At 43.9% G+C, this 24,770-nt stretch overlaps 1 protein-coding gene across 2 annotated transcripts in view; it reads left to right on the forward strand.

Annotated features, from left to right (window-relative positions):
* The window catches only part of trrap (transformation/transcription domain-associated protein), a 59,133-nt gene extending 48,121 nt beyond the window's left edge, over window positions 1-11,012 (forward strand). For both annotated transcript variants that reach the window (XM_057034484.1, XM_057034493.1), the window contains 7 exons: window positions 711-972; window positions 4,615-4,840; window positions 5,486-5,703; window positions 6,378-6,562; window positions 6,710-6,913; window positions 8,205-8,399; window positions 10,175-11,012. In XM_057034484.1, coding sequence (XP_056890464.1) covers window positions 711-972; window positions 4,615-4,840; window positions 5,486-5,703; window positions 6,378-6,562; window positions 6,710-6,913; window positions 8,205-8,399; window positions 10,175-10,459 — 1,575 coding nt within the window. In that variant the 3' untranslated portion in view covers window positions 10,460-11,012. The remainder of the gene's footprint in view (window positions 1-710; window positions 973-4,614; window positions 4,841-5,485; window positions 5,704-6,377; window positions 6,563-6,709; window positions 6,914-8,204; window positions 8,400-10,174) is intronic.
* The last annotated feature ends 13,758 nt before the right edge of the window (window positions 11,013-24,770 follow it).

The following is a 24,770-nucleotide window of genomic DNA, read 5'->3' on the forward strand; positions in this document are numbered from 1 at the left end:
TTGTCACTGCGTGAGTGTCTGAGTGGATCAGATGGTGGAAAAAAGTTGGTAGCGGGAATTCACATGTCGCTTCACATGTGTGAAAACAAGTTTGATGATGGGATTTTGCATGACTGTCTCACCACCTGCTCACCTTGACAACCGCTGCTTGGTCCTGTCTCCATGGTGCGCCAACACATCTGTTTAGTTTAAGTTGCTTTTTTGACTTTTGTTTTTTTTTTGCCAATGTTTTCTCCCTACTATATGGAGCATATTGACTCTTCAGGCTCATATTTTTCTTAAACCTCCTATTTGTATTTCACCCTTGTTAACTGGTAATCAGTGTCAGCGCTAGTCTGGTTTTATGGTGATGCTGCTGTGAATGAGCTTTAACCATCCTGGCAACATCTAATCAAAGTGGCTGTGACTCCTTTGTTGGCTGAGGCAACAGAAGGCAAGAATCATGAGACAGGTGTGTTTTGTGTTCGTAAGGGATTTAGGGCCAAATTTTGTGTGTGTGTGATTATCTGTGATGGGTGGAAACACTCCAGTGGGATATGTACTGCCAGATCACTTTTTGCTTCTTTGATTAGTTTTTTCTCACTTTCTGACACCTTTGTTTTTTTCCTCAAGAACCAGATTCAAAAATACAAAAAATACTTGCAATAGTTCAGAGTAAAAGTTCCAGCAGTGGATCAGTTACTCATTTCTTTGTTGTTCTCTCTTTACAGGTCCTACGGCAGCTCCAGCAGGGACTGGCTAAATGCTACTCGGTGGCATTTGAAAAGAGCGGCGCGGTGTCTGATGCCAAGATCACACCACACACTCTGAACTTTGTCAAGAAGCTTGTCAGCACCTTTGGTGTTGGCTTGGAGAACGTCTCCAATGTTTCCACCATGTTCTCCAGTGCAGCCTCCGAGTCATTAGCTCGAAGGGCCCAGGCCACAGCCCAGGACCCTGTGTTTCAGAAGATGAAGGGACAGTTCACAACAGGTTAGTGTGAAATGTTCTTTTTGATTTGCAAATACCTGCTGAAGTGATGTAGATATACTGCATTTAACCACCAGAGAAACCGTCTTCACAGCTGAGTGGTGAAAAACAGCTGTTAAAAGGTTGTTAGTCAAACAGTTCTTCTGAATATGATTGTTGGGTGACATAAGAGTATTCCAGTAGCACAGTTGCAGAAGTTCTTCCAGTCATGTTGCTGATTCGCAGTGATGGATTTCTGGCTGGACAAAGAAACATATACAGCTGCACTTGACTCTACATGTGTTGTTAATCTGATATAGTGCTTGGTTGGTGAGAAAAGCCTGAAGGTAGAGGGGGTGCACTCTTGCTGTTGCTACGTTAACAATGCTCCTGGATCTTGTGCTTCATGTGTGCTGCTGTGCTACGCCCTGTTGAAGATCTTAGAGAACATTGCTTTCTCTGTTCCCTGTCTTGAAAAGCTCCTGTGCTTTTGATTATTAAGGACAAGGACAGAGTTTTTCATCTGTAACTTACTTTCATACTCTTTGGATTTTGCTAATCATTTATTGTTATAAAAAACCCCATTGCAATGTTATTTATAAAAAGCATGTTTAAAGGCTTATATAGACAAAGTCTGACAAACTATTTTGTTGTTCTTCAAAACACAACTGCTAACTGTTTATCAGACCAAAAGACCAAAAGATAGCTGTTTTGTTACACCGAATTCTAATAATTTAGAAGGGAAAGTGACAACTATCAGCAGAAACGGCTCTTCTCAAAAATGTAACCAAGCATTGACGTGTAACATAACTGAGAATTTGATGAGCAGTTTTTTTTCGGATTTTGAAACTAGTCTGTTCATTATTTAAGCTCATTTTCAATCAAGTCTCTGCCGAGACACCAAACGTGAGCTGGGAGACACTCTGCTCTGAACCATTCCCCATTCTGAAATGAACACATATCAAAGCAAATAAATAAATCAGCGATTGGTCTGCATGTTCAGACTGGGTGCAGGCTGAAGTATCTGGCAAGACACGTACAATTGTAGTTTTTCCAGCTCTCACTCAGGGGCATTATTCTAATTCTAGTTTTTTTGTGTTTGGGATTCACATTTCCGGTTCTCTACATGGCATAAGGGAGCTGAACCACAGTTCGCTGTTCCTAATTTGAATCTAGACTGTCTGCAGCTCTGTCTGCAGATTTGTCAGTAAACCTTTTGGCTGATTCTCATTCTGCTTTCAGTCGGGTTTATCACAGAAAGCGGTCAGTTCCTAAGAATCTTAAAGACGAGTTTGAGGATATTGGTGAACACAAGCGCGTGGACTGCACATGCTCTGCCTGAATCAACAACCCAAGCAATCCTGGTGTGAGCGGCATGCTGACGAATGTCACCAGATGTTGTAGAGCCAGCTGTGCTCACACAGCCAAGCGACACCGGGGCTTCTGCCTCGCAGGGTGCCTGCCGACCATTGCTATCCAGCTGTCCCCACGGCGACGTACAAGCGGGCTTGACAGAGACTGAAACCACACAAGCCTTCCAGAGCGGAACAAAAGGGGTTTACAGGGCTGCTGAGCAGCCAAGCTCTCGTTCCCCACACAACGTCAGTGGCTCACTCACTTTCATAAGGTTTGTGGGCCGGAAAATATGGGTTTATGTGTGCACATATAACATTTGGCAGCAGGGAGACATTCAAATCCAATTATGGCGAATGCTATTTGCATGAGTTACTGTTTTAGCTGTGAGTCTGTTCCAGAGACTTTTGTCAGAAGCTGTTTTACTGGTGGTGGAAAAAACCCACTGCAATTCAGTGCCACTGCATACATATTGCTTTCTTTAAAATGTATAATCCGGCGTAGCAGTCGGACAGAAAATCTTTCCGCTACACTTACCAGCCAACCCGAATATAAATGACTGCGTCCCATGGCACACATTTATATAATTACCCTCTTGACATGATGGGACTCTATACAGCGCTGACCCACCTGCTGGGTCTGCATCCATAATTTATTGTAAAGTGCCAATCATTCGTTGTGATCCTATCTATAGCCTAAACTGCCCACTCTGAATTCCTCAACCTGGTTCGAGTGCAGCCTTGATGCTTTCTACATCGCGCTCCCTCTGTTTGCATTCCATTTCCCCACCAAGCAGAACGGGCCAGGGTCAGAGATGAGTTCAGAAGAACTGAAAATAGCTTTGGTGGTCTAACTGCTTTTATTGCATTTGCCACAGAATACTCCTGCAGATTTGAAAGTGTGATTGATTTTAATCCCCCATTCCAACCAAATAAACGTTCATGGGTAATTGGGTGCAGTGTAGCAAAACTAAAGGAGACACAGTCGTTTTGTAATGTATGGAGTGATTTTTACCAGATGCCGTGATGTTATATGTTCATGCTCCATCGTTGCCTATTAGTGTTTTATTTGCAATGCACCACTGAGCTGCAGAAGTTGTACAGCTTCACACTTCCTCGAAGCGCTGAAGCATGTAGAATTTGAATATTTATAACATTGAGGCGTTGTTTCTTTTTGACAGAATGTTATCGAATCTAGGTAAAACATTTCTACCCAATAAAGACAGAATTATATTTCCATATAGCTTCGTGGCTTTAAAGAAATGGACCAAGTCTTCCATTTTCTTGTTTGTAAGCCTCGTGTATTCTTGCGGAGCTGAACCGTTGTCAGGTCCCAGTTCCCCAGGATGGTTCCAATTTTAACTCTGCTATCAGTGCAGGAGAATTGCAGGCAGACGGATGGCGAAATAGGACCACTCCGAGAAGAACATTGGCTGTTTTTAAAGGGCTTATTTAAAGTATTACCGGGTCCCACTCTGAAGGAGCTTGAACGGGTTTGAAATGGCAAAGCCTTGCCGTTTCATGGATTCATTATATCAGGCTGCACAACAGGGTGTGCTGAAATAGGAGAGCTAGGTGTACGTGCGTTTGTGTTACATAGATGTCCTGGGGGCTTTACTCTAAAATGGAAAACCTGCCCGGTTAACCCCCCCTTTCTGTTGTTATTGCCTCAGCGCATCACAATATGTTATGTGCAATATGAGTTGTGACTTGAAACGGGAATTTAATACTCTAAGACTCATTTTTATAGCTCTAATTTAATCAGCTCCCAGCCTCCAACAGGGAGTTGGAAGTCAATAGAGCAAACAGTTCTCCTTGTGCTGCTAGCCAATCATGAATAACTTCACAAATTTTCCTCAAGCAAGGCAGGGCACAGCTGGAGTGGGCAACAAAATATTTTGACTGGACATTTTCCAGAGACTATTTTTGTAAATGCTGCCATCACTATAAAAGTGCAATACGTCTTCACGCGCTGCAAAGGGGTAAATAATAGAGGATAGCCTAATATTATAGCAGGTTAGTGAGAAAAATACTGGTGTGGGAGCGGATAGCTGCTAGTAAGGTCACACACAGATAAACTCGGAGGCTGAGTAGTGTGTTAGAGGCTTATACTCTGAAGTGACCGTGGAACATCTGGAGGGGTCATTTCTTACTAAAGGGTGATTTGAGGATAGTTGAAACGATCATGTGAGAGCAAGATTTCTTAACAACTCCACCAGCACCTTTTGTAGGCGACACTTGAAAGACACAGGTGAATAATAATAAAATGTAATAAAAACACCAACTAATTAAATTCTCTTTCCTCCCCGGTTAGACTTCGACTTCAGTGTGCCAGGCTCCATGAAGCTCCACAATCTGATTTCCAAGCTGAAGAAGTGGATTAAGATTCTGGAGGCCAAGACCAAGCAGCTGCCCAAGTTCTTCCTCATCGAGGAGAAGTGTCGCTTCCTCAGCAACTTCTCTGCACAGACGGCTGAGGTGGAGATCCCAGGAGAGTTCCTCATGCCCAAACCAACGCATTACTACATCAAGATTGCAAGGTAAGAGCAACTTTCTAGATCAGGGGTGGGCAAACATTTTGATTCGTGGGCCACAATGGGTTCTAACATTTGACAAAGGGCCGGACCAGGAGCAGATGGATGGATGGAGTGCTTTGGTAACCTCACCTCATTGGAGAAAAAATACACATCTTGGGATATGGAGAAAACATGTGCTTTAATTTCAAATGAAAATGAAGAGAAGCATTACAACAAAATATCTGACTTTGGAATGAGTCTTAAAACACTTAAAATCAAATGAATAAAATGTGCCTTTTTAAAAAAAATTAATAACCATTTCTATTTTAAAGCACTGAAAGTTCTGTTATCCTTCAGGATATCACCATCACTCTCCTCCTGACTGTCTTTTTTCTAGTGGGAAAACACCAGAATTGCAGTGAAAATTTAACATTAACAAGGTTTATTCATTTAATTTTTCAAGTTTGGCGGGCCGGATTAAAACGTTTAACGGGCCGCGTGTGGCCCCCGGGCCTTAGTTTGCCCATGCCTGTTCTAGATGAACTAAGCTGTGACAAATCAAAAGTTGTCCACACTTTTATCTGCAAAGTGTCTGATAATTTCTTTTTAATCAACATTTAAAATAAGATTGTTTTGATGGATATTCTGTTATTTTAATTCTGTCTCCAGGTTCATGCCCAGAGTGGAGATTGTTCAGAAACACAATACAGCAGCTCGACGTCTCTACATACGCGGACACAATGGGAAGATCTACCCTTATTTAGTGATGAACGATGCCTGCCTGACCGAGTCGCGCCGAGAAGAGAGGGTGCTGCAGCTCCTGCGCCTGCTCAACCCCTGTCTGGAGAAGAGAAAGGAGACCACAAAGAGACACCTCTTCTTCGCTGGTGCGATATACTGATGCGGGATATCTGAGCTTTACACGTCTATTCGTTACAGATCCATTCAGCCACGTCTCCAGTGGACTGACCCAGACTGTGGCCCTCTCCGTTCATCTGCCTTGTATCATGGTTTCAATTAGCTTTTGAGTGCTGTTTCCTCTCCTGTCATCCCCCTGTGGTTTGCATCCACCTAGATGTTTGCCAGCTCTCCTTTTATGCATTGATTGGCTTGTTTAAAACACAGACAGAGAGGGGGAATTCAGCAGCCCCCCTGAATGAATTTCCTTTCAGCTGAAAGGTAGTATTATTGATTAGGTCTGGGTTGCCAGTGTATGTATGTAGATTTTTAGTCTGAGAAGACTTGGCAGCGCCTCCCTGCCTTTAACCTTCCGTGACCCTGCTGGTGCTGAGAGATGAAAAACAGTCTCTTTGGCTGTCGTTAAGCTGGACTATTTTAAATGTTAAGATCTATGATTTGCACTGTGGTAAAACAGGATTTGTTTGTTTGCCAGAAGTGTAGCCAGATGTTTACTGACATGGTTGTTTTCCTTTCTCCTCTCTCACCTTCTGGGCTATTTTCTCTTTTTTTCCCCTCTTAATTCCTTCTATTTTTGATCATACTTCCACCCTTGTGTTGTTTCCCCACTGTATTCTGTCCTCACCTTCCTTCCTATCTCCAGTGCCCCGAGTGGTGGCAGTGTCACCTCAGATGAGGCTAGTGGAGGACAACCCTTCATCTCTGTCACTGGTGGAAATCTACAAACAGCGCTGCACCAAAAAAGGCATTGAACACGACAACCCCGTGTCTAGATATTACGATCGTTTGGCAACCGTACAGGCCAGAGGGACGCAGGCCAGTCACCAGGTAGGAGGACATATGTTTAAGCCATATTGCATAATAAAACAGCAATACTAAATGTTTCAAATGAAGTCATTATATATTTCTAAGGAGAATCTGTAGTCTTGTATTGAAATGAAAATTCAAAAACCTACCTTTTGCTCACTTGTGCAGGTCCTACGGGACATCCTGAAAGAGGTTCAGGGGAACATGGTGCCTCGAAGCATGCTGAAGGAGTGGGCTCTCCATACCTTCCCCAATGCCACCGATTACTGGACCTTCAGGAAGATGTTTACAATTCAGCTGGCGCTCATCGGCCTGGCTGAGTTCATGCTGCATCTCAACAGGCTCAACCCCGAGATGCTGCAGATAGCACAGGTAAGAGATGCATGAAAATGTCAGCCACTCTGTTGAGGACACGCGGAGTCATGACGGGGCGTAGCTACAGAAGCATAAAGAGATCACCGTTCCCCGCTCTATATCTAGCAGTATGACTTACCGGTACCTTTACTGTGACATTCATGCCGCTTCTATCAGTCGAGCTGCCCCTGTCAATGCAAAGGATGTTTTGACGGAACATTATATTCAGTCTCTCTGTGCTTTAGATAGCAATGACATTTCAATTTGAAGAGAGTGTTTGTGGGCATGCACATGGATCCACACACACGCGCACACACAAATGGTGCTCAGGATCTGCAGACAGCTTTCTCAAAGTCATTATTAAAGATGATTGTGTCAGTCAGCCAGACCTCCCCTCTGATCCTAATCGGCCTTTGCTGACAGGCGTTACTTCGGGCAGCTAAGCAATGGTATTAAGCCCCTCTGCCTGTTCCACTCCGCAGATCCCATTAGACACAGGAGGATTAGGGTACGGAGAGTGTACACACACAAACACAGGAAGAGAGAGTGTGCAAGGACAGGGCATCACAGATGTAGCATTGTACTCCACCTCACCTAAATAGAGATTTTCAGTTCTTTCAACTGAGTTTCAGGTTCAGACCTGAATCGGAATCACTTGTTCTCACGGTGAATTTCACAACCTCGAGTCACTGCATGCAACATGCTGATGTTACGTCATCCGGTCGCAAAGCGAAGCCATCGCTGGCTGCTGCTCTGGTGATCTCACATTCTGAGCAGCGCCTTTATAGCCAACTGTCTGAGGGCTTATCTGAGCCTCTTGGGGGTTGCTGACTTCTCAGCCCAGTGCCTCGTGGCCCTCCTGGGGCCCAGAGGAGCAAATAACTCAGAGGGAGGAGGGAGGAGGGAAGGAATTAAAGAGATGGGAGAGGAGAGGGAGTATGAGCTGGAATGAAATGCTCTGTTATAAAGCTGTCAGAGCCACTCACCTTTTCATATGAGGGAGCTTATCTTCTCCTGCGTGTGTAGCATTCCTCTTGCCCATAAATGCAGGCTTATGGATGAAAACCTGGCTGTATATATTTAAGTCAGCAGGGAGCAACAGTGGAGAGGAGAGTAGGACTGAATTGGGGATTATAGATGTTCCACTGATGATAGTTTGATGTGTTACAGTGTCTGAAGCAGGAAGATCAATAACTGCAGCCATTTTACTGGTCTGAGCTTGTTCTGTGACTCCCCCTGCTTCTCTAGATGAGAGCAGTTTTCTTGAAAGGTGAATAACCTGATTTAATCTTTACCTTGATAACTCCAGGACACAGGGAAGCTGAACGTCTCTTATTTCCGCTTTGACATCAACGACGCCAGCGGGGAGCTGGACGCCAACCGGCCGGTTCCATTTCGCCTGACGCCAAACATCTCCGAGTTCCTCACCACCATCGGCGTCTCTGGGCCTCTCACCGCCTCCATGATCGCGGTGGCGCGATGCTTTGCGCAGCCAAACTTTAAGGTAACTTAAACCTTCCATTTCTGATGCAACTGTGCTCATTTTCAGCTTTATTCAGTTTTTCCCAATGCAGAACTCATTTAAAGCCACTGGTTTTGTTTCAATGCAACTTAACTGGCAATAACGCAGAACTGCAGTTACACACACAAGTCTGAAAGGTGAATTAAACACAACACACCCCAGCGGACCTGCCTCAATAAAAGGAGCGATGTCTATCTACTCTGGATAGACACAGGCAGATTATTTCCACTCCAGCTCTGTGGTTGCTAGGGTAACATGTCATAAGATCCCATCTAATATATCATCAAGGAATTACCCTGATGATGCCCACAGCTCATCAGAGCGGGTCAACTGTACAGAGAAACTACTCTAAATAATTCTTTCTTATTAATACAAAATGGTCGTAAAACTAAATACATCTCTAGAAACTCACCCAAAAGGAGACTTTAGATACCAAGAGGAAGAATACAAAATATGACACCAAAACCAACATTTTTGCAGGTAAAGTTTGGATTAATACCACTGATTTATTAGGTACACTGTAATTTCCTCCACACACACTTCCAAGGCCCAAGCAAACAGAGCAATTTAGGGAAAGTGGGAGCGGAGAGCTGAGTAAAGTCACAACAGGGAGGGCAGTAATGACAGATGCGTGGTATCTATGTATAGATCACATCCGCTCTTGAACTCTAACTGATGTAGAGTGACCAGGATCAAAATGCAAACAAACAAAACACAGCCAGCCCTGTGAGCTAGCAGAGCTCTGGTGCCAAGTTTGTGGGCAAAGAAAATGAACGTTTCCAGTGATAACAGCCAAAACACAACAAACACCTAACAATCATCCACTCACATATACCGAAGCCTGAAACCATACAAGCAGTCTAAGTCTGGAAACGGAACTGTGGATCCAGTTTGATGATGATTGCTGCCATTGTGGCCCTGTAATGGTTTCTCTGGTTATGTATTTGTCAGTTCTGTTTTCCCATAACGAGCTTCTAAAATAGCGAGAGATCTTTCTCAGAATGATTTGCACAGCTGTAATTGCATTAAAGTGCTTTGTTTTATGTGTGTTTGCGATCAGCAGTTGATTTATTTGACCCCAGATCACATTTGATTGCACTTGATCCCAGTTTAGGAGTCATTTCAGCTGTGAGTATAAACAAAACTACCCGCTAGGGTACGAAGAGCTTATGTTGCATAATTTATCGCAATGGAAATAAAGGACAAGCTTTAAGACCGTTTCAACCAAGCTGCTCTCTTTGACCCACAGTGCACGGTGCATTTTAGAGCAGCACGTCTTTTGTCTGAGCTGCATCAGTTTTGTGTGTAGCGTAGCATCGTAGCAGCTCAGCTCAGCGCAGTGTAGCTCATCATAAATTGAACAGAGAATGTGACGCCAAAGGAAATCTTCCCAGGTCGTCCATGCTACATTATGCACTGAAATTATCTGTAAAAATAGAAACAACAATGGTGGTGAATCCTGGCGTTGTCTCACATCCTCCCATTCCTAACTTTTAAAAGGAAATGCAGTTCTTGTGTACCGGTAGTTTTAAGAGCTAACCTGAACTGCACCCTTCTGCAGTTTTTACGTTTTACAGTTTTTACGTTTTTTAAGTCGTTTTTACTGCACTCTAGTAAAAACGACTAAACTGTCTTCTTTTGTTTTTTTTTTCAAGCGCTTTCAGCCATGTTGGAGTTTTGTCAGCAGCTGCTCGCTGAACTTTCTTAATGCAAAGATATGATAGAATGTGCTCATCTCTATTTCCTGTCTCTGGCAGGTGGATGGCATCCTGAAGGCCGTCCTGCGGGATGAAATTATTGCCTGGCACAAGAAAACCCAGGAGGACACGTCCATGCCCCTGTCCCCAGCCGGCCAACCAGAGAACATGGACTCCCAGCAGCTGGTATCGCTGGTCCAGAAGGCCGTCACAGCCATCATGACCCGCCTCCACAACCTGGCGCAGTTCGAGGGTGGAGAGAGTAAAGTCAACACTCTGGTTGCTGCAGCCAACAGTCTGGACAACCTGTGCCGCATGGACCCTGCCTGGCACCCCTGGCTCTGAGGACGAAGCTGTGATATAAAGAAGAGCACCGATTGAGACGATGTTTTGTAATGTTTAATGTGTTGTCCTTCATACCTCTGATGTCACTTGGAGAGTCCAGTAAGCACTCACTGGTGTTTTACAAAAACATCCTCATATTTATTTTTAGCAGATGGGGACAATGCGTTACCAGATTCTTATCTTCAGGCGTCAGTACAAATACTTGTAGTTATTATTATGGGCCATTTACCCCTTTTTTTTTATTTAAGATAGGGGGATTCTATATTGTTTAACTTTTTTTTTTTCCCAAGAGGGTTAATCTGTTCCCTCAGTGCAGAGCTATGGATTGTATTAATGTGTCTGACTGTAAAATCCATTTATTTGTACATTTAGTTTCTCTCTTTTTCATATTCTGGCAGCTTTATAAGCTACAACAGCAAAGTAATTTCCGCACTGTATTGTGCATATCAATCACTTTTCCAAAGTTAAAATGTCTTTTGCAATAGAAATATTGCCTCTTGATCTGTAAATAAGCATTTTGTTTTAATAAAATGCCTTTTAAAAAAAAAAAAAATCTAGATTCCTTCTTCACAGTGAATTATTTGACCTGTTTTTATTTACCCACAATCAACATACACCAAATTGACTTATTTATATATATATTTTATTGCAGTCATAACTCGTGTTGTATAATGACACACATATATATATCTCCTAAGTATAAAACCTACTAGTTGTAAAATATCTGCTAATCCCCCATCTGCTGCACATCTACTGCATCATTGTCGTGCTCATAATAACCCTGAAGGACACGCTCGTGGATGTTATTGCAGTCATAACTCACGTTGTGTAATGACTCTAGATCAGCCCGTCTCTGCTGACATCACCCTCACAGTGAGCCGACATTTATAGAGGCATTACATCGTCCTAAGGTGGAGGTATGGCAACCTTGTGGTCTTTCCTCCCTGTGGTTAGAGGCCTGTGGAGGTTTATGGAGGCGTTCCACTCCTTCCCACAGCCCTCGATCCATTCGCGCACTCCAAAAGGGATGGTCGTGCCTAACTCATGCACATTGTCAAGCGTTACGCTTGTAACCATAAACAAAGGTTATGTCTGCTCCACACACAACGTCTGCCTCTCAACATGCACTTATCTCTTCTTCACTGGTTCATGAAGCATCAGCGGCTGGTCCTTCTCAAATTTCTTAATTTTACCCTTTTGGTAAGCAAGCTTTTCAAGTGTTTTCAAAGCCCGCAGCACTTTTACAAGGGGCTTTGTGGTGCACGTCCAGGAAATGGGTGCAACTCTTGAAATAGGAGTGGAGAATGTTTCTCCACACACAGAAACACATTTGATTCTGTTGTTTCCACTTGGGCCAAAAGGCACAAACACATGTAGGTAGTAGTAATTAACATGTGATCATGTCAACTTTGGAGTTAGCAAATTTATTCATCAATAAATGTGATTTACGTGTGGGTGTTCTGTTCATAGTAAACATAGGTTGATGGTCTTGGCATGTGTAAAAAAAAAATAAAAAAAGAGAAAATTTACATTTTATAGCTGTCTATTTAAATCATTAAGACAACTCAAAATAGCCTTGGCATCCAGCGTTCCACTCATCTGGCCAGCTGGTTGATGGTCAGTCTCATCCTCTACCCGGCCCTGACAGAATTGAGCTCCTCATACTAAAAATGATTCCTCCTCCACATAATCCCGCTCTCTCACTCTGGCTCTTCTCAAATCATTTCTCGGCCTCTCTGGAGATAACTGGTTGGCCTTCCTGATCAACTGGGATACGGATCCACTTGGGTAAACCTGTTTATTTGTTAGGACCTACAACCCAAATCCGCAGCTGTGCTAGTGTTGGGAAATATCAGATGGTGCTCAGACCATGCGCAGGAACGCTGGAGCACGCAGGATTCACGGTGTGGCAACATCAATGCCTGGAAACTAGTAAAAATATACTTCGATGCACGTTAAAGAATGAAAATACGTTAATTTGTTCTCATACAGAGCTCACGTGATCATGAAATGGAGATTTTAGGTAATTCCAACCTAAGAGAAGCTGTGAGGTCTGACTTTATCGGCTGTGTCACTTCCCCTGCAGACATCCTGCCAACGCCGTTCCAAAACAGTCTCGAGCATGATGGAAGGATTTCCTTTGTCAGAGACAAACACACCTCTGCCACAGTTCCTCCAGGTTCCTTTTGAACGGCTGCGTTGGAGCCAGAGGTGACGTCCATTTCACGCCCCGGGTGCCTGTTCTGATGTGAGATTAGTTGAAATTGAAATTAGTTGAAATTAGTTGAAATGGTGATGAAACTCCCCCACCCCTCCCAGTGATCCCTGACAGGGACTTTAATGGAGGAGCAGATGAGGCAGACTTATTCAGAAAGTGTCTGTTTGCTTCATGCGACAGCTGAGCCGTCACATTTCTTGAGAGGGTGGCGGATGTGGTGGAAAAAGAACTTGGGCGCGGAGAGAACATCCACTTCTTTGCTCTTCACGATCCCACAATCAGCATCCAATTACACAGTCATTCATTCCATAGCTGCCATTTTTGCACAGTGGGGGTGGGTGGGTGGTTGGTAGCAGGGCGGCGGGCAGGAGACACCTCTCCGTACTTTCATGTAAACAAACAGTATTAATCAAATACCGATTGTGTGCTGATCTCCCGTCAGGGAAGTGGCTCAGACTCATATGTGAGCTTTTGTTTTGTCAGTCGGTGAAGGAGCTCTGTTAGAGATCTAATGGCGTTCCCACTGTGAGGAGTGGAGTTCATTAGCTTGGTGTTTAAAATCTGCCATTGCTATTTGAATTACCCCCCTGTTTTGTTGATTGACTGTACGTTAGGCAGCTCTGCTACACTGTGGGCACGCACGCACACGCGGATCTGTGCATGTTCTGTAAAATCCGAACCCAAACAATGCCACAGCTCGGGTTTGTTCTGTCTGCCCAGAAGTGTGAAATGAGATCCTGGCACCCTGTTTGCCGGCTGGAGCTGTCTGGCACCATATCAAGGCTGGTGACCACTGCTTGGAAGTGGGTTCTCCTGGAAGCCCGGCTTCCGTTGGCATGTGTGAATTGGCTTATTTGCCTGGCACCTGTAAGCTGTCTGTCTTTGGATTTTTAAGAGTGTAACTGGACTCACAGTTGCTTCCTGCATTTTCTTTGCCTGGTTTGGCGCAGGCACCTGATCCAGCCTTTGCTGGGCTGTGGTCGATGCAGGCTGCTTCTTCTGATGATTAAGAACCACAGTTTATCCTGCAGCCTGTTTCTGGGCTGCTGTGGCTCTCTCCAGCCTCCACACTGGGATGGAATCATTCACTCTTCTCTGGTCTCTGCAGATTATTTCCTTTCCTCCCTCATAGAAACAACCATTATTTTGCTCTCTCTACGTTTGTGGGGTTGGACTTTGCACTGAACTGATCGATAAGCAACTTCTTTTTATTTTTATTAAAATGTGTTTTTAATGGTGCATATATAAGAATAATCTGCTGTAAATACAATCATGTTTTGTACTGAAATTTCATCTCTTGTCAAAGTTTGTTTTGACCCACTGGGATCTTTAGGAATATAGATGTTGTAACATTAGACACGATGTTTTCCCACAGAGGTGCCATCTGTCAGTCTCTGCTCATCATCGACTCCATTTTACCCAGTTTGAATGAATAAACAGTTGCTGACAGATGAGGAGAGTTACTGAGCATCAGGATCTACGTATCCAGCAGCCGGCTGTGAGTCAATGTGTAATGATGATCAGTGAGATTAAGAGCGGATGGGAGAAAAGCTGCATTATTAATGAGGAAAATCTGAATTCCATTACCTGTAGCCATCCCATAGAAGCAAAAGTGAACTCCTGTTAGGAAAAGCTAGCTCATTTGCATACAGCAGCATCAATAAAATCTCTTAAAATGGCAAAAGGAGCCTTCAGGATTTACCTGTAATGGTCATTACTTGTTTTTGTTCTCTAAATCAGTCTTGCAGGCATCATGCTCGGCTTCAATGAGACATGCTTTAGTTTGAAGATGCTAAAATAATAACTTTGGCTTGATGATTGGAGCCAAAGAGCAGCTCATGTCTCCGCGTGAGCTGTTGCTACGGTCGTTGAGGATGACCTGGACATAAAAAAATGTGTCTACAAAAGTGAGCGTGGGTCACCTGAACCAATCAGATGTTTTCCTTGCAGCGTGACCGAGCTCGCCTGCAGCTCCTCTGCCCACTTCATCTCTAATAGCGCCTTTAATTGCCCCCCATCATAGGTCTTTCATGGCCAGCAGCGAACTAGTCACCAGCTCTTCTCTCCATCCTGAGCCAATTAGAGATTCTCCTTCTAGGATGTCCTGATCAGAGCCGACAGAGAGCAGCTCAGGTTGACAACTGCCTTCCCCCACCCCCCCGAGTCCTCCACCCTTCTGCCCCAGCAGCATCAGCACTCTCCCTCCCCTCTGTGCCCAGCCGCGTGATTTAATTTGTTTGGTAATATCAGGATTGGCATGTTCAGCCCAGCTTCACTCCAAAGTGAAATTGGACGAGTGCACTGGAGCCTCACCGTGTAAAAAGCGCTTCACCTTGACAGCTGCTGGAGTGGGCAGCGGATTGCAGTCGAGTGCAAGAGGAAGAGGATGAAGACAAGGGTGTGGAGGGAGGGGAAAAGATGTTCCTGGGAGGAAGACAGACACCGGTTCACTTATCCTTTTAGCAGAGGAGTTTTACGTCAGGAAGGAGTCTGGCTTGATGAAGGGTTTAAAGTGGAGACAAAGAAGCAGGTGCTGCTCCACAACAACACGCCGGTGCTCCGTCAGTTCCCATGGAGACTCCCTGGGAAGACACCTCATCCTGCAGCACGTCAGGTACATTTTAGCGGCCACAGATATGAACCTGCCCAAAGGAGAGCACGAAACCTTTTCTATTTAATTTATTAAGCTTTGTGCAGGCCGCTAAAATTAAAATAGCTACTTCACAATCTTATTGTTTTTAACTTAGGAGATGAAAAGTTTTTGATCTGTTTTTTATATCAGGAGATTTAGCCAGTTTAGCAGCCTGCCTGCTCCCTATAAGAGCCAGTATTGCGAATCAGTGCTTCAGCTCTGTAGGCCGAACCCAGAATTATCTGCCAAAAGATATGAATTCTTGCAACAACATTGCCTGATGGGACTCCATCTCAACTCAGCTGTCAGAAAAAGAAATTGATATGGAGAAGCTGAAAGGAAGAAAACCCGCTTTCTTGAGCCGTGCCAATAAGTGAAGACTTAATTTCGGTCTTATCATCATTTGTTTCTGGGACGGGTTCATTCTGATTCTCTGCTACCTCAATGATCCTCCTGAAAATGGCTTCTTAAAAGAGTAAAGAGGAAGCCGCAAAGACACCTGGAGCTGATGCCCCCCCAGCCAGGCAGAGCAACTAGCTCTTATTACATGTATATATGGAAAATCCAAGTGGGGGCCTCCCTGTAGTCACAGCACGTGGAGCTGAAACATGCTGAGGCAGCGAGTAGCGAAGGTAATCTGATTAGTTTCCCCAAAACTTTTGTGCAAGGCAGATGGCTGTAATTTGTGACTCTGTCGTTCTGTCAAGGCCTCCGTTGATCCTGATAAGTCACGGCGGCTTGATGGACAGCGATGAAGAGCAGGAAAAATACGTGTCCCTGACTCTTTAGCTGACTCTGCTGCTTGAGAGCATCAAATCAGACAGGGGAAGGAATTGAAGGTGTGCGGCTCCAATAAAGCCGTGCAGCAATTGATCTCCTCCCCCCACTTCCCCGCTAAAGTTTTGGCAAACCCACATTTGCAGGCTCAGACATACACGCGCGTCACGCTCACACTCATCATGTCAAACGAGGTGAGATGGCCCAGATAGGCAGACGGGGTGACAAACAAGGTGTTAGCGGGAGCAGAATGGTGGAGGGATCTGAGGCCAGATTCATTTCCACCTCCAGTGGAGGGAGACCACCTACTTAGCCTGTCTGTGAGAGGCCAGGCCACGGAGACGATAACAGATCACAGCCCATCAACGGCAGCAGATCAAACTGATGGCCTCCAGAAGAGAGCTCGCGACTGCATTTCATGAACTTACGACTTCAATTTCCATTTCATTAAGCCCATCTGCGTTAGCACATCTCACTGCTAGTTTTCATAAATCCCAAATAACGCAATACAAATAAAAGTTGGCTGGAAGTCTGCAGCCTCAGCTGCGTGTTCGTGGATTTATGTGGAATACAGAGTCACTCCGACTCATCTGTGGGATATTACCGACGCCTAATCTTGTCGTACCGAATATTCTGCCGCTCGCGCAGGCTGCAACATCGTCCTCTTGTGCTGTGAATGAAAGAATGGAGGAGGAGTCCCAATCTCCTGTCTTCCCACCTCATTACCCGCACCTGGATGGGACTGTGGGGGAATTCTAATTTAAGTCACTTGTTAACAACGTCCTAATGTGTTCTGACAGCAACAAGAGAAGGGGCTGGAGGAAAGGTGAAAGAAAGATCGAAGAGAAGAGACAGGTCTGTCTCTGCAAACCACCACGGGAAGGAGCGCCAGGAGGTGGAGCAGCAGCTGGGCCTTTCACCGTCTCTTCTTATTTCTTGCTTTGATTTCCATAAAACGAGCATCATCCTAAATCAAAAGGGCCCTCTGCTGTTGGACTTGCATGCATAAACCATTAGATTTCATTGCTAATGCACATAAACTAATGAACACAATATTGTTTTCCACCACTTTACGTCGCAGCACAACAGGAAATCAGATCAAATCTCTTTTGCCGGATAAATCTGCTAGGCCGCGCAAACAATCAAGCGGCGGCGTGATTGTATGTGCTTTGCGGCCAAGGCAGCTGCTCGGCTGCTACAAACAACGCATCAGCACGCTGGGTAATGAATCGGAGAAATTACCAAGGGAGTTTGGGTAAATTTGACTTCTCAGACTGAAGCGTGGTGGATTTACGCCTTCAAATGGGCTCAGAACAAGGGCGGAAAAAGTTTGAGTGAAAGCAAATCCCTCAGTCAGCCCAAAATGTGGAAGGATATATCTTCCATTACCTTACAATTGCAAGAATCCCCATTTGCTTCTTTCACAAATCCCATTTGTCCCTGCAGAAAAGTTTTGCATATGAGGCCAGCTCTTGGCCAAATTTAGTAACAGGAAGTCCGTGAGTGTCTGAACTGGGAAAATGACAATTGTGTGATTCATTTGAGGGAGAAAACTGGGTTTGTAGGTCTTCACCAAGTAGAGCAGAGAGACATTTACTGACACTAAAAATGACTTAAAGCGGGCTGAGAAGCACGGATTTGACATTTATCATCTATCACTCCGGCAACAGTAATGTGAATCTAAAGATCAGAGGTGTCGACCTATGAAATATCCTCTTTTTAAAATGTTTCAGGGCTCTGATGTATGCCATTTCTCCATAATTAATCTCGTAATTCCCGTCACACTAAAAGCATAGTCTGAGATTTGCAGCAGTCTGGACGGCCACCTGAGAAAGAGAGGATGGGAGAAGCTCAGCGAGGCAGGAGCAGTGGTTACACCACTGGTGTGTGTTGTTAGACACCTAAGCTGCACCTTCACTGCAGTTCACTCACGATTCATCACGATCCAAAAAGTATAAACCATAACTAAAGTGAGTGGGCAGAAAGAACTATGGCGGCAGGTATTACGTGTCTACCTACACTATTTTAAACTGCTAAGTATGCTGACAAGCCGCTGCTAAAAAATTACCACACATAAAGACTCACCTTCAGATAGAGAAAGCTTTTCATCCACTGATGTAGCGAATGAGCCAGCAGATCCAGTGACACTAAATGGATCCAATTTTTTAAAAAAAAGATGATGTGGGAGACAACTATGGGCTGGTAACAGCTCTAAAGTGTGTGGTGGGGAAATATGACTCTGAATACATTAAATTTAGATTATATAATGCCGGGCAGCTCTGCTGTTTAGTTAATTCTTGCTCTGTTAATGGCAGGTTGTCTTAAATATCATACACTCGCTGCGTCTACAGTCAGCAAATGTAAAGGAAACAGGAGAGTCAAATATTGCATCAATTGGGTCTAAATGGGGGACGTTAAAGCCCACAGGAATCTAATGTTCCGCTATATTTCATCCAGGGCGAAAATGAAAAAAATCCTATTTTGATCAATGAGTTGGAGCTCCAGCACACTTTTAACACAGGCAAAGATGATCATTAATAAAGCAAGTGATTAGTCGTGCTAATGGCAAACGCGGAAACAATGATTACCTCTGCTGCAGATAAATAGAAGCAGTCTATTTATCTGAGATTCCAACAATACATCTTCAGTAATAGACCGATATTTGAACATCTGCAAACCCCACAGTAGCTCTTTTATTATAAATTTGTGCGGTAGAACTTCCAAATGGGTCGAAATGTGACTACATTTTACACCCATTTGAGCAATAGTTCCGATGAAAGATGACCTCTGCAGGAGCAGAGTATCGCATACACCTGAAGTTATATCACCTAACCTGATGAATAAATTACAAACATCGCTGGCGAGGCCGAATAAAAATCCATTTCCCAGAAAACGTTGTGGACGTGACCCTCGCCTCTCGATTTCACCCGCTCCTTTTAAATCTGTACACGACACCCAACAGCAGCAGATCATATACTGACTCTCGCTCATAAGTTACAGACCTATTATCGGTTATATATCTGTTACATTTGTGTGTGTGTGTGTTTGTGCGTGTGCATGTGCATATGTGTGTAAACCAAAATAAAATCTGTTCAAATTTTTTTTAATTTTGCTAAAAGGCAACTGCCGGCTGTCTCAAAACCTGCCTGGTGGAGGTAATAACAGATCCCTCCACCCGGAGTCCTTACTGTACGTCCTCGTGCTGGCGATGCAGCCCTACATACTTACAAATGTGACAGATTGATAGTCACACTACATTGAGCCATTCGTCTCCTGATTGGAAATAACTTTCGGAAGCCTGGGAGCATGAAGATATGAGTTTTAATTTGGTTTGCCGATGTATTCTGAGGGATAAACAAATAGATTACGTCGTGATCTTAGACAGGCACAGATGGATTTTCTGGTTGCTTTTTCACGGTTGACTCTGTTTGCATTATTAACACACTGGTAATGAGATTTTTAGGCGGCACAGACAGACTGGGATGTATTAGCACCAGGTGACTGTTAATGTGACTGGAATATTCATGAACAAGCTGGAGGAAGTTATAGTTCCTTAGCATCAGGTTTGGCTCACGTTGTCTGGGCTCGAATGGCGTCCACACTGCCCCGCCCTGCTTATCCCGCCAGCGCTCTTCCCCTCGTCTCGAAAAATGGATCCCTCTAAACTTTCCTGTTATCTTTGACAGCATTAATCCTCACATCCAGGCGCCGTGCTGATTGGTTCCGCTACATCTGGTCAGCATCTTATTTGGCCGTTTGACCTCATTTTGGTGAGGTCAGCATGTGATTTTTAACACCAGCGGGGCTGGAAGACCAAGAACTAATAAATAAGTGGGAAGAGTTCGTCCCAAATTTAAAGAAATTTTCCATTTTTCACCAGGGAGTCAATTGCAGCAGTCACTAGGCGATAGGCAGAAATACACGCTGTAAAGGTCTCTCTCTCTCTCCCTCTCTCTCTCTCTCTCTCTCTCACACACACACACACACACACTAAGAATGGTCATTAATGCCTTCCCCTTGTGAGAAGATTGCTAACCGCTGTTCCACCCACTGCTTACATCTAAAGGTAAATCAGCACCCTTAGCTTTAGGTTCCCTGCTTGGAACTTTTAATCTGAAGATGGTTTGTTTCTTTTTGAGGTGCTTTTCTGACAGTGTGGGTGTCTCAGCCTGGTCTGGTGTGACGCCCGAGCATTTAATTCACCGTCCAGCGAAGTCTTCCATAAAGTGTTCTTCTTGCAATCATGAAAAGTGAACACGGTATGTGGGCTTACATCACTTAGCAAAATGGCCCACTCAAGAATATAACTTGAAGCTTTAAAATTACAGTCTTCTGTTCTGCACTTGTTCGCGGTTGACAAAGGTCTTTTCAGGAGGTCAGCTGCATGAGTTATGTTCCGCTTTGTCCTCGTGCTCAGTATATTTGTGGGTAGTTTCCTGCTATGAGGCTATTTCGTTCTGAGCTCAGCGGGTCCTGGCTGAAGAGCGCTTAAAAGGTTCTGGCACGCACAGTAGGACTGTAATTAGCACAGATTGAAGCGGTGTAGCTCAGGCACCTCGGTTACCCCGCTACAGCTCGAGAAATACTTTGAATGATAAGCAGGGCGCAAACGTGACTTTGCATCTGAGGTTGCGTTCCTGGATGTGAATAAACATGAAATGATGATTGGATGTCGACATTCAGTTTGATGGAGGATATACAAAGCGGGCAGGAGCACTCGACCTTTTCATTTAACCTCTTAATGTGTTTTTTATTCAGTCGAACTCAAGTGCACTTTATAAAGAGGTCACCCCTTGACCTTCATCTCCTGGAATAGTGTATGTATCTCAATAAGAGAACTTGTAGCGGGAAAATGGGTGTGTGTGTGATCATGATTGCGACTGTGCGTACAAGCACACACACTATCCAGTAAGGCGGGTCAATGTCAATGGATCGCTGAGAATAGCCTTCTTATCAAGCCGCCGTTGCTTTTCCACAGGACACAAGGGACTGTTGTCAAATGAATCAAAGTTTAAGGGCCTCCTCCACAACAAATAACCCCATTACCTTTGTGAGGAGGATTGAGAGAAGACCCGTCCCCGTTAATAATTAAAAACACTGATGCCGTTGTCACGTTCCATAAATCATATTTAACAGGACGGTGGAGGAGGATTGTTGCGCACGTGTCAGTGTGCAGTTTAATGCGTGGCCGCCGAGAAGCGTCAACGGCAACGGCAGTGACTTCCAGTGTGACCTTAGCTGTTTGGTGATGGATCGCCATCTTGTTTTACATCCCTAGCAGTTATTTAGATGACCCGCTTGTTTCACCGATGTACGCACGTGCATATAAATATATATATATATATCCTGCCAATACACCCAGTCAGTCTTTAAAACTTCACCTCTGTAAACCATAATTAATTCACTTCAAATGTTGCTTTATTGCCAAGAAGACAGAGCTTTGTTTATCTGCCTAATGAAAACTAATGGAAAAATAGGTACCCGCATGATTTTTATAGAAAACAATTTGCAGCCCCCCCCCAAAAAAAACAATTCAGTAATAGAATAACTGTGTGTGTGTGTGTGTGTGTGTGTGTGCGTGTGTGTGAGAGAGAGAGACAGAGAGAGAAAGTGATCCTTTCTTCTTCGGCACTCACTGTTATCATGAAGGACACAGAGAGCTAATGTACCGTCACACTGACACCTGTGTCTTTGAGTCCCAGTATGCGTGGGCATCTTCCGGTGCGGTCATGCACGTAAGCGTGCGCATGTGCAATCCCAGCACCTGCCTCTGCATGGAGCCCACGGGTGCTGCCGTGATAAATTGTTGACAACCTGCTGTAATTACTGATCTGCACTCCGATAGCCTCGGCCTCCCGCTCCGAGAGGGAGAGATGAAACAGCTGATAGTTTTCAGTCGGCCCGTTTGTCCCGTATGTATAGTGCAGGAATCATCTCATTGGATCAGGGAATTCTGCTGCCATGAATGGCGACTGCCCTCTGTTCGCTGCGGCTTGTTTTAGAAGGGAAATGATGGCACACTTTGCTATGACTTTTAACACTTTGCAATTTCCCTCCTTCAGTAGACTTATTTGCCTTTGTGAATTTGAAATGAGATGAAAATAATGAATTTTCTGTGTGCTCTCTCTGCTGCTGCTACGTCTGATGACATTTAGATAGTATTTGTGTATCTCTGTGGGTGACCCATGTCAAAGAGCAAATCTTCTCCTTTCATCTCTCTGAATCTCTAATTACTGCGCAGCGAGTCTTTTCAAATGATTGATATCCTTTAAGCGACCGGCTTCATTCAGTCTTGGAGTGGAAAAAAAGGTTGTTTTTCTAGGTTCTGGCATCGTGCGTTAGCCACCACACTAGCAAGTTAGCATAATGAAAAATCATCCTATCATAGAAAAGACTTTGGATCACACAATTTGGATAATGAGGCATTTATAATATAGTTTGGGCATGAATGGATTGATGTGGGTATAATTTTCTCCAATCACTCACTACTGTAATCTGTGGTGGAAATAAAGACCGGGTGACAGTAAAGCCAGAGGTGGCGGCGTGCCAGAAAGATGACATCACATTTCGTATCAAACTAAAACTTTTCCAATATATCTGTATATGATGTAAGCCAATGAGGGTTTGTATTTTATTGTATTTGCTGCAGCTCTGAACCACAGATGAAGGACAGACTCTAAAATCCCTCTGGCGTATGTCTCTGCCTTGTTTTTAAAGTTTCAGGACCATCAACTTTGCGGTCGTGCAGCATTCAGTCCACTTTTGGAAAACAAGTTTTTCCTCCAAATAAATCCGGAGGCCATTTCCTCAACAGCCTTCAGTCACGCTGTGGTTTTCTCTCTTCACCTACTTGATAAATGTGCCTTACAGGGTTTAACTCATTTTATTTTCTCTCTAATTAAGGCCTCGTCTTTGTGAATTTGTCTTGGCTCTGTCAAAGTTCAACCTACTCAAGCAACAGTTCTGCTTCTGGCAGAGCTGCAATTTCCACTTGTAAATTCTCATTTTCCATCCCATTGTTCTGATGGCCCTATGTTACCCAACAATAATATGGACAGAAATAGAGAAAAGAACCCACAAGCGTGTTATCCTGAAAATAAGCCTTCCTCGTGGTGAAAAAGACCATCAGTCCGGTTGATTTCCACCATTTTTCCTCACTAGCCTAAAACTATATATCACATGATAAGGAGTCATCAAGCAGGCACATTTTAACATAAAAACTGGAAATATTTAAATCTCAAGGGGTGATCTGCTCGAGCACCATCTGCCAAATTTAATCCTGGATTAAATCTTTGGTTTATCAGATTCTTACGGTCTCGTACTTCCAAGAATCCTTTTAAGTATCTATGTTTTGGTGCAGCTGTGGCTGGATGTATATGTTTTGTTGTAATTTGACTGTGGATTTAGACCATAAATAGCAGTTTTATGCGGCGCATCAACAGAACTCCAGTCAGTTGCTGAGTGCGTCGTGCAAAGAGAGGGCCTGTGGCGAAGCCTCAGACAGCTGAAGGAAGCGCGCTGCATCAACATAATCTGATCTCCAAAGGTCACTTTTATTTTTCCAGTTGTTTTATTTTTTCAGTAATTACACAGATATCGCCAAGATGTGTGAACAGACGGTTGGTTGCGATGAATCGTCTCCTTTATGGGCCGATAAAGTTTTCCCCGAAACGGGAACAATTTTATTACTTTGTGTTAAATTTAACAATTTACTTGGTGATAAGACAAATTTCCTGGCCTACAGCTACCAAAGGCAGTAAATCATACCGAATCAAAGCAAAGCCTGATGGGTTAAAGCGGGAGCAATAAAGAGCCTTCTGATACACTTCCTGGTGGGAATACTTTCGCCCCGCTGCACGCTGACCTCTCCAAATTCAAAGGTCAGGGTTAACTTATGATAATTTTTCAGAAAATCTTCATTTGGAGATATTGAAAAGGAAAGGATGCAAGATGGTGTGGAAAATATATGAATGGGGTAAATGTGGCAAGCCCTTTACTTGAACATGAGGCTGGAGTGGAAGGCTGTGGGAGTGTGTTTTAGTTTTTCCTGCTGTGCGGGGCAGAGGCAGGGACGTGTCAAGGTTCTTCTATTCTCCGTTAGTCCTTGTGTGCAGCTTTAGCAGAACAAACATCCTGGAATTTCTCCCCTTCTGCTATTGTTTGACTGTTTGTGTGGGCTTTGGGCTACTGAGTCCCTCCAAACAGTCCAGAAGCTTTTCATCCTTTCATTTTATTAAATATGGGAACAACATATACCCATGTGCTAAGACTGTATATTTTATTGGTGTATGGTTTCATCACACTTCCTTTTACTTTATTGATAAATTTATTGATTTGCATCCATTTATTGCTGTCTTAGCAAATGGAATTTAATTATATTATTAATATTTGCATAGGAAATGAATAATTTTACTTATCTAAAATGTCTTTTGACTGATTGCATCTTTAATGTGTAATGTGTCAAATTGTTCTTTTGTCTAGTATTGATTAAGGCTGGCAAATGAGTAACAAGAGAATAATAGTTAAATACATGCTGTTCTTAGTGACTCCAAAGTGCGAGAGAATGAGAGAGAACGGCTTTATTTCTGCAACATGTTCCCGGAAAACCGCCGGATGCCCAGCAAAGTCAACCCTGATGGAAGTCAACCCTGATGGAAATACCTCCAATGCCTTTGAGAAGGTGT

This window comes from Takifugu flavidus, chromosome 1 (genome assembly GCF_003711565.1).
Source record: "Takifugu flavidus isolate HTHZ2018 chromosome 1, ASM371156v2, whole genome shotgun sequence".
In the NCBI taxonomy this organism is placed as follows: domain Eukaryota; kingdom Metazoa; phylum Chordata; class Actinopteri; order Tetraodontiformes; family Tetraodontidae; genus Takifugu; species Takifugu flavidus.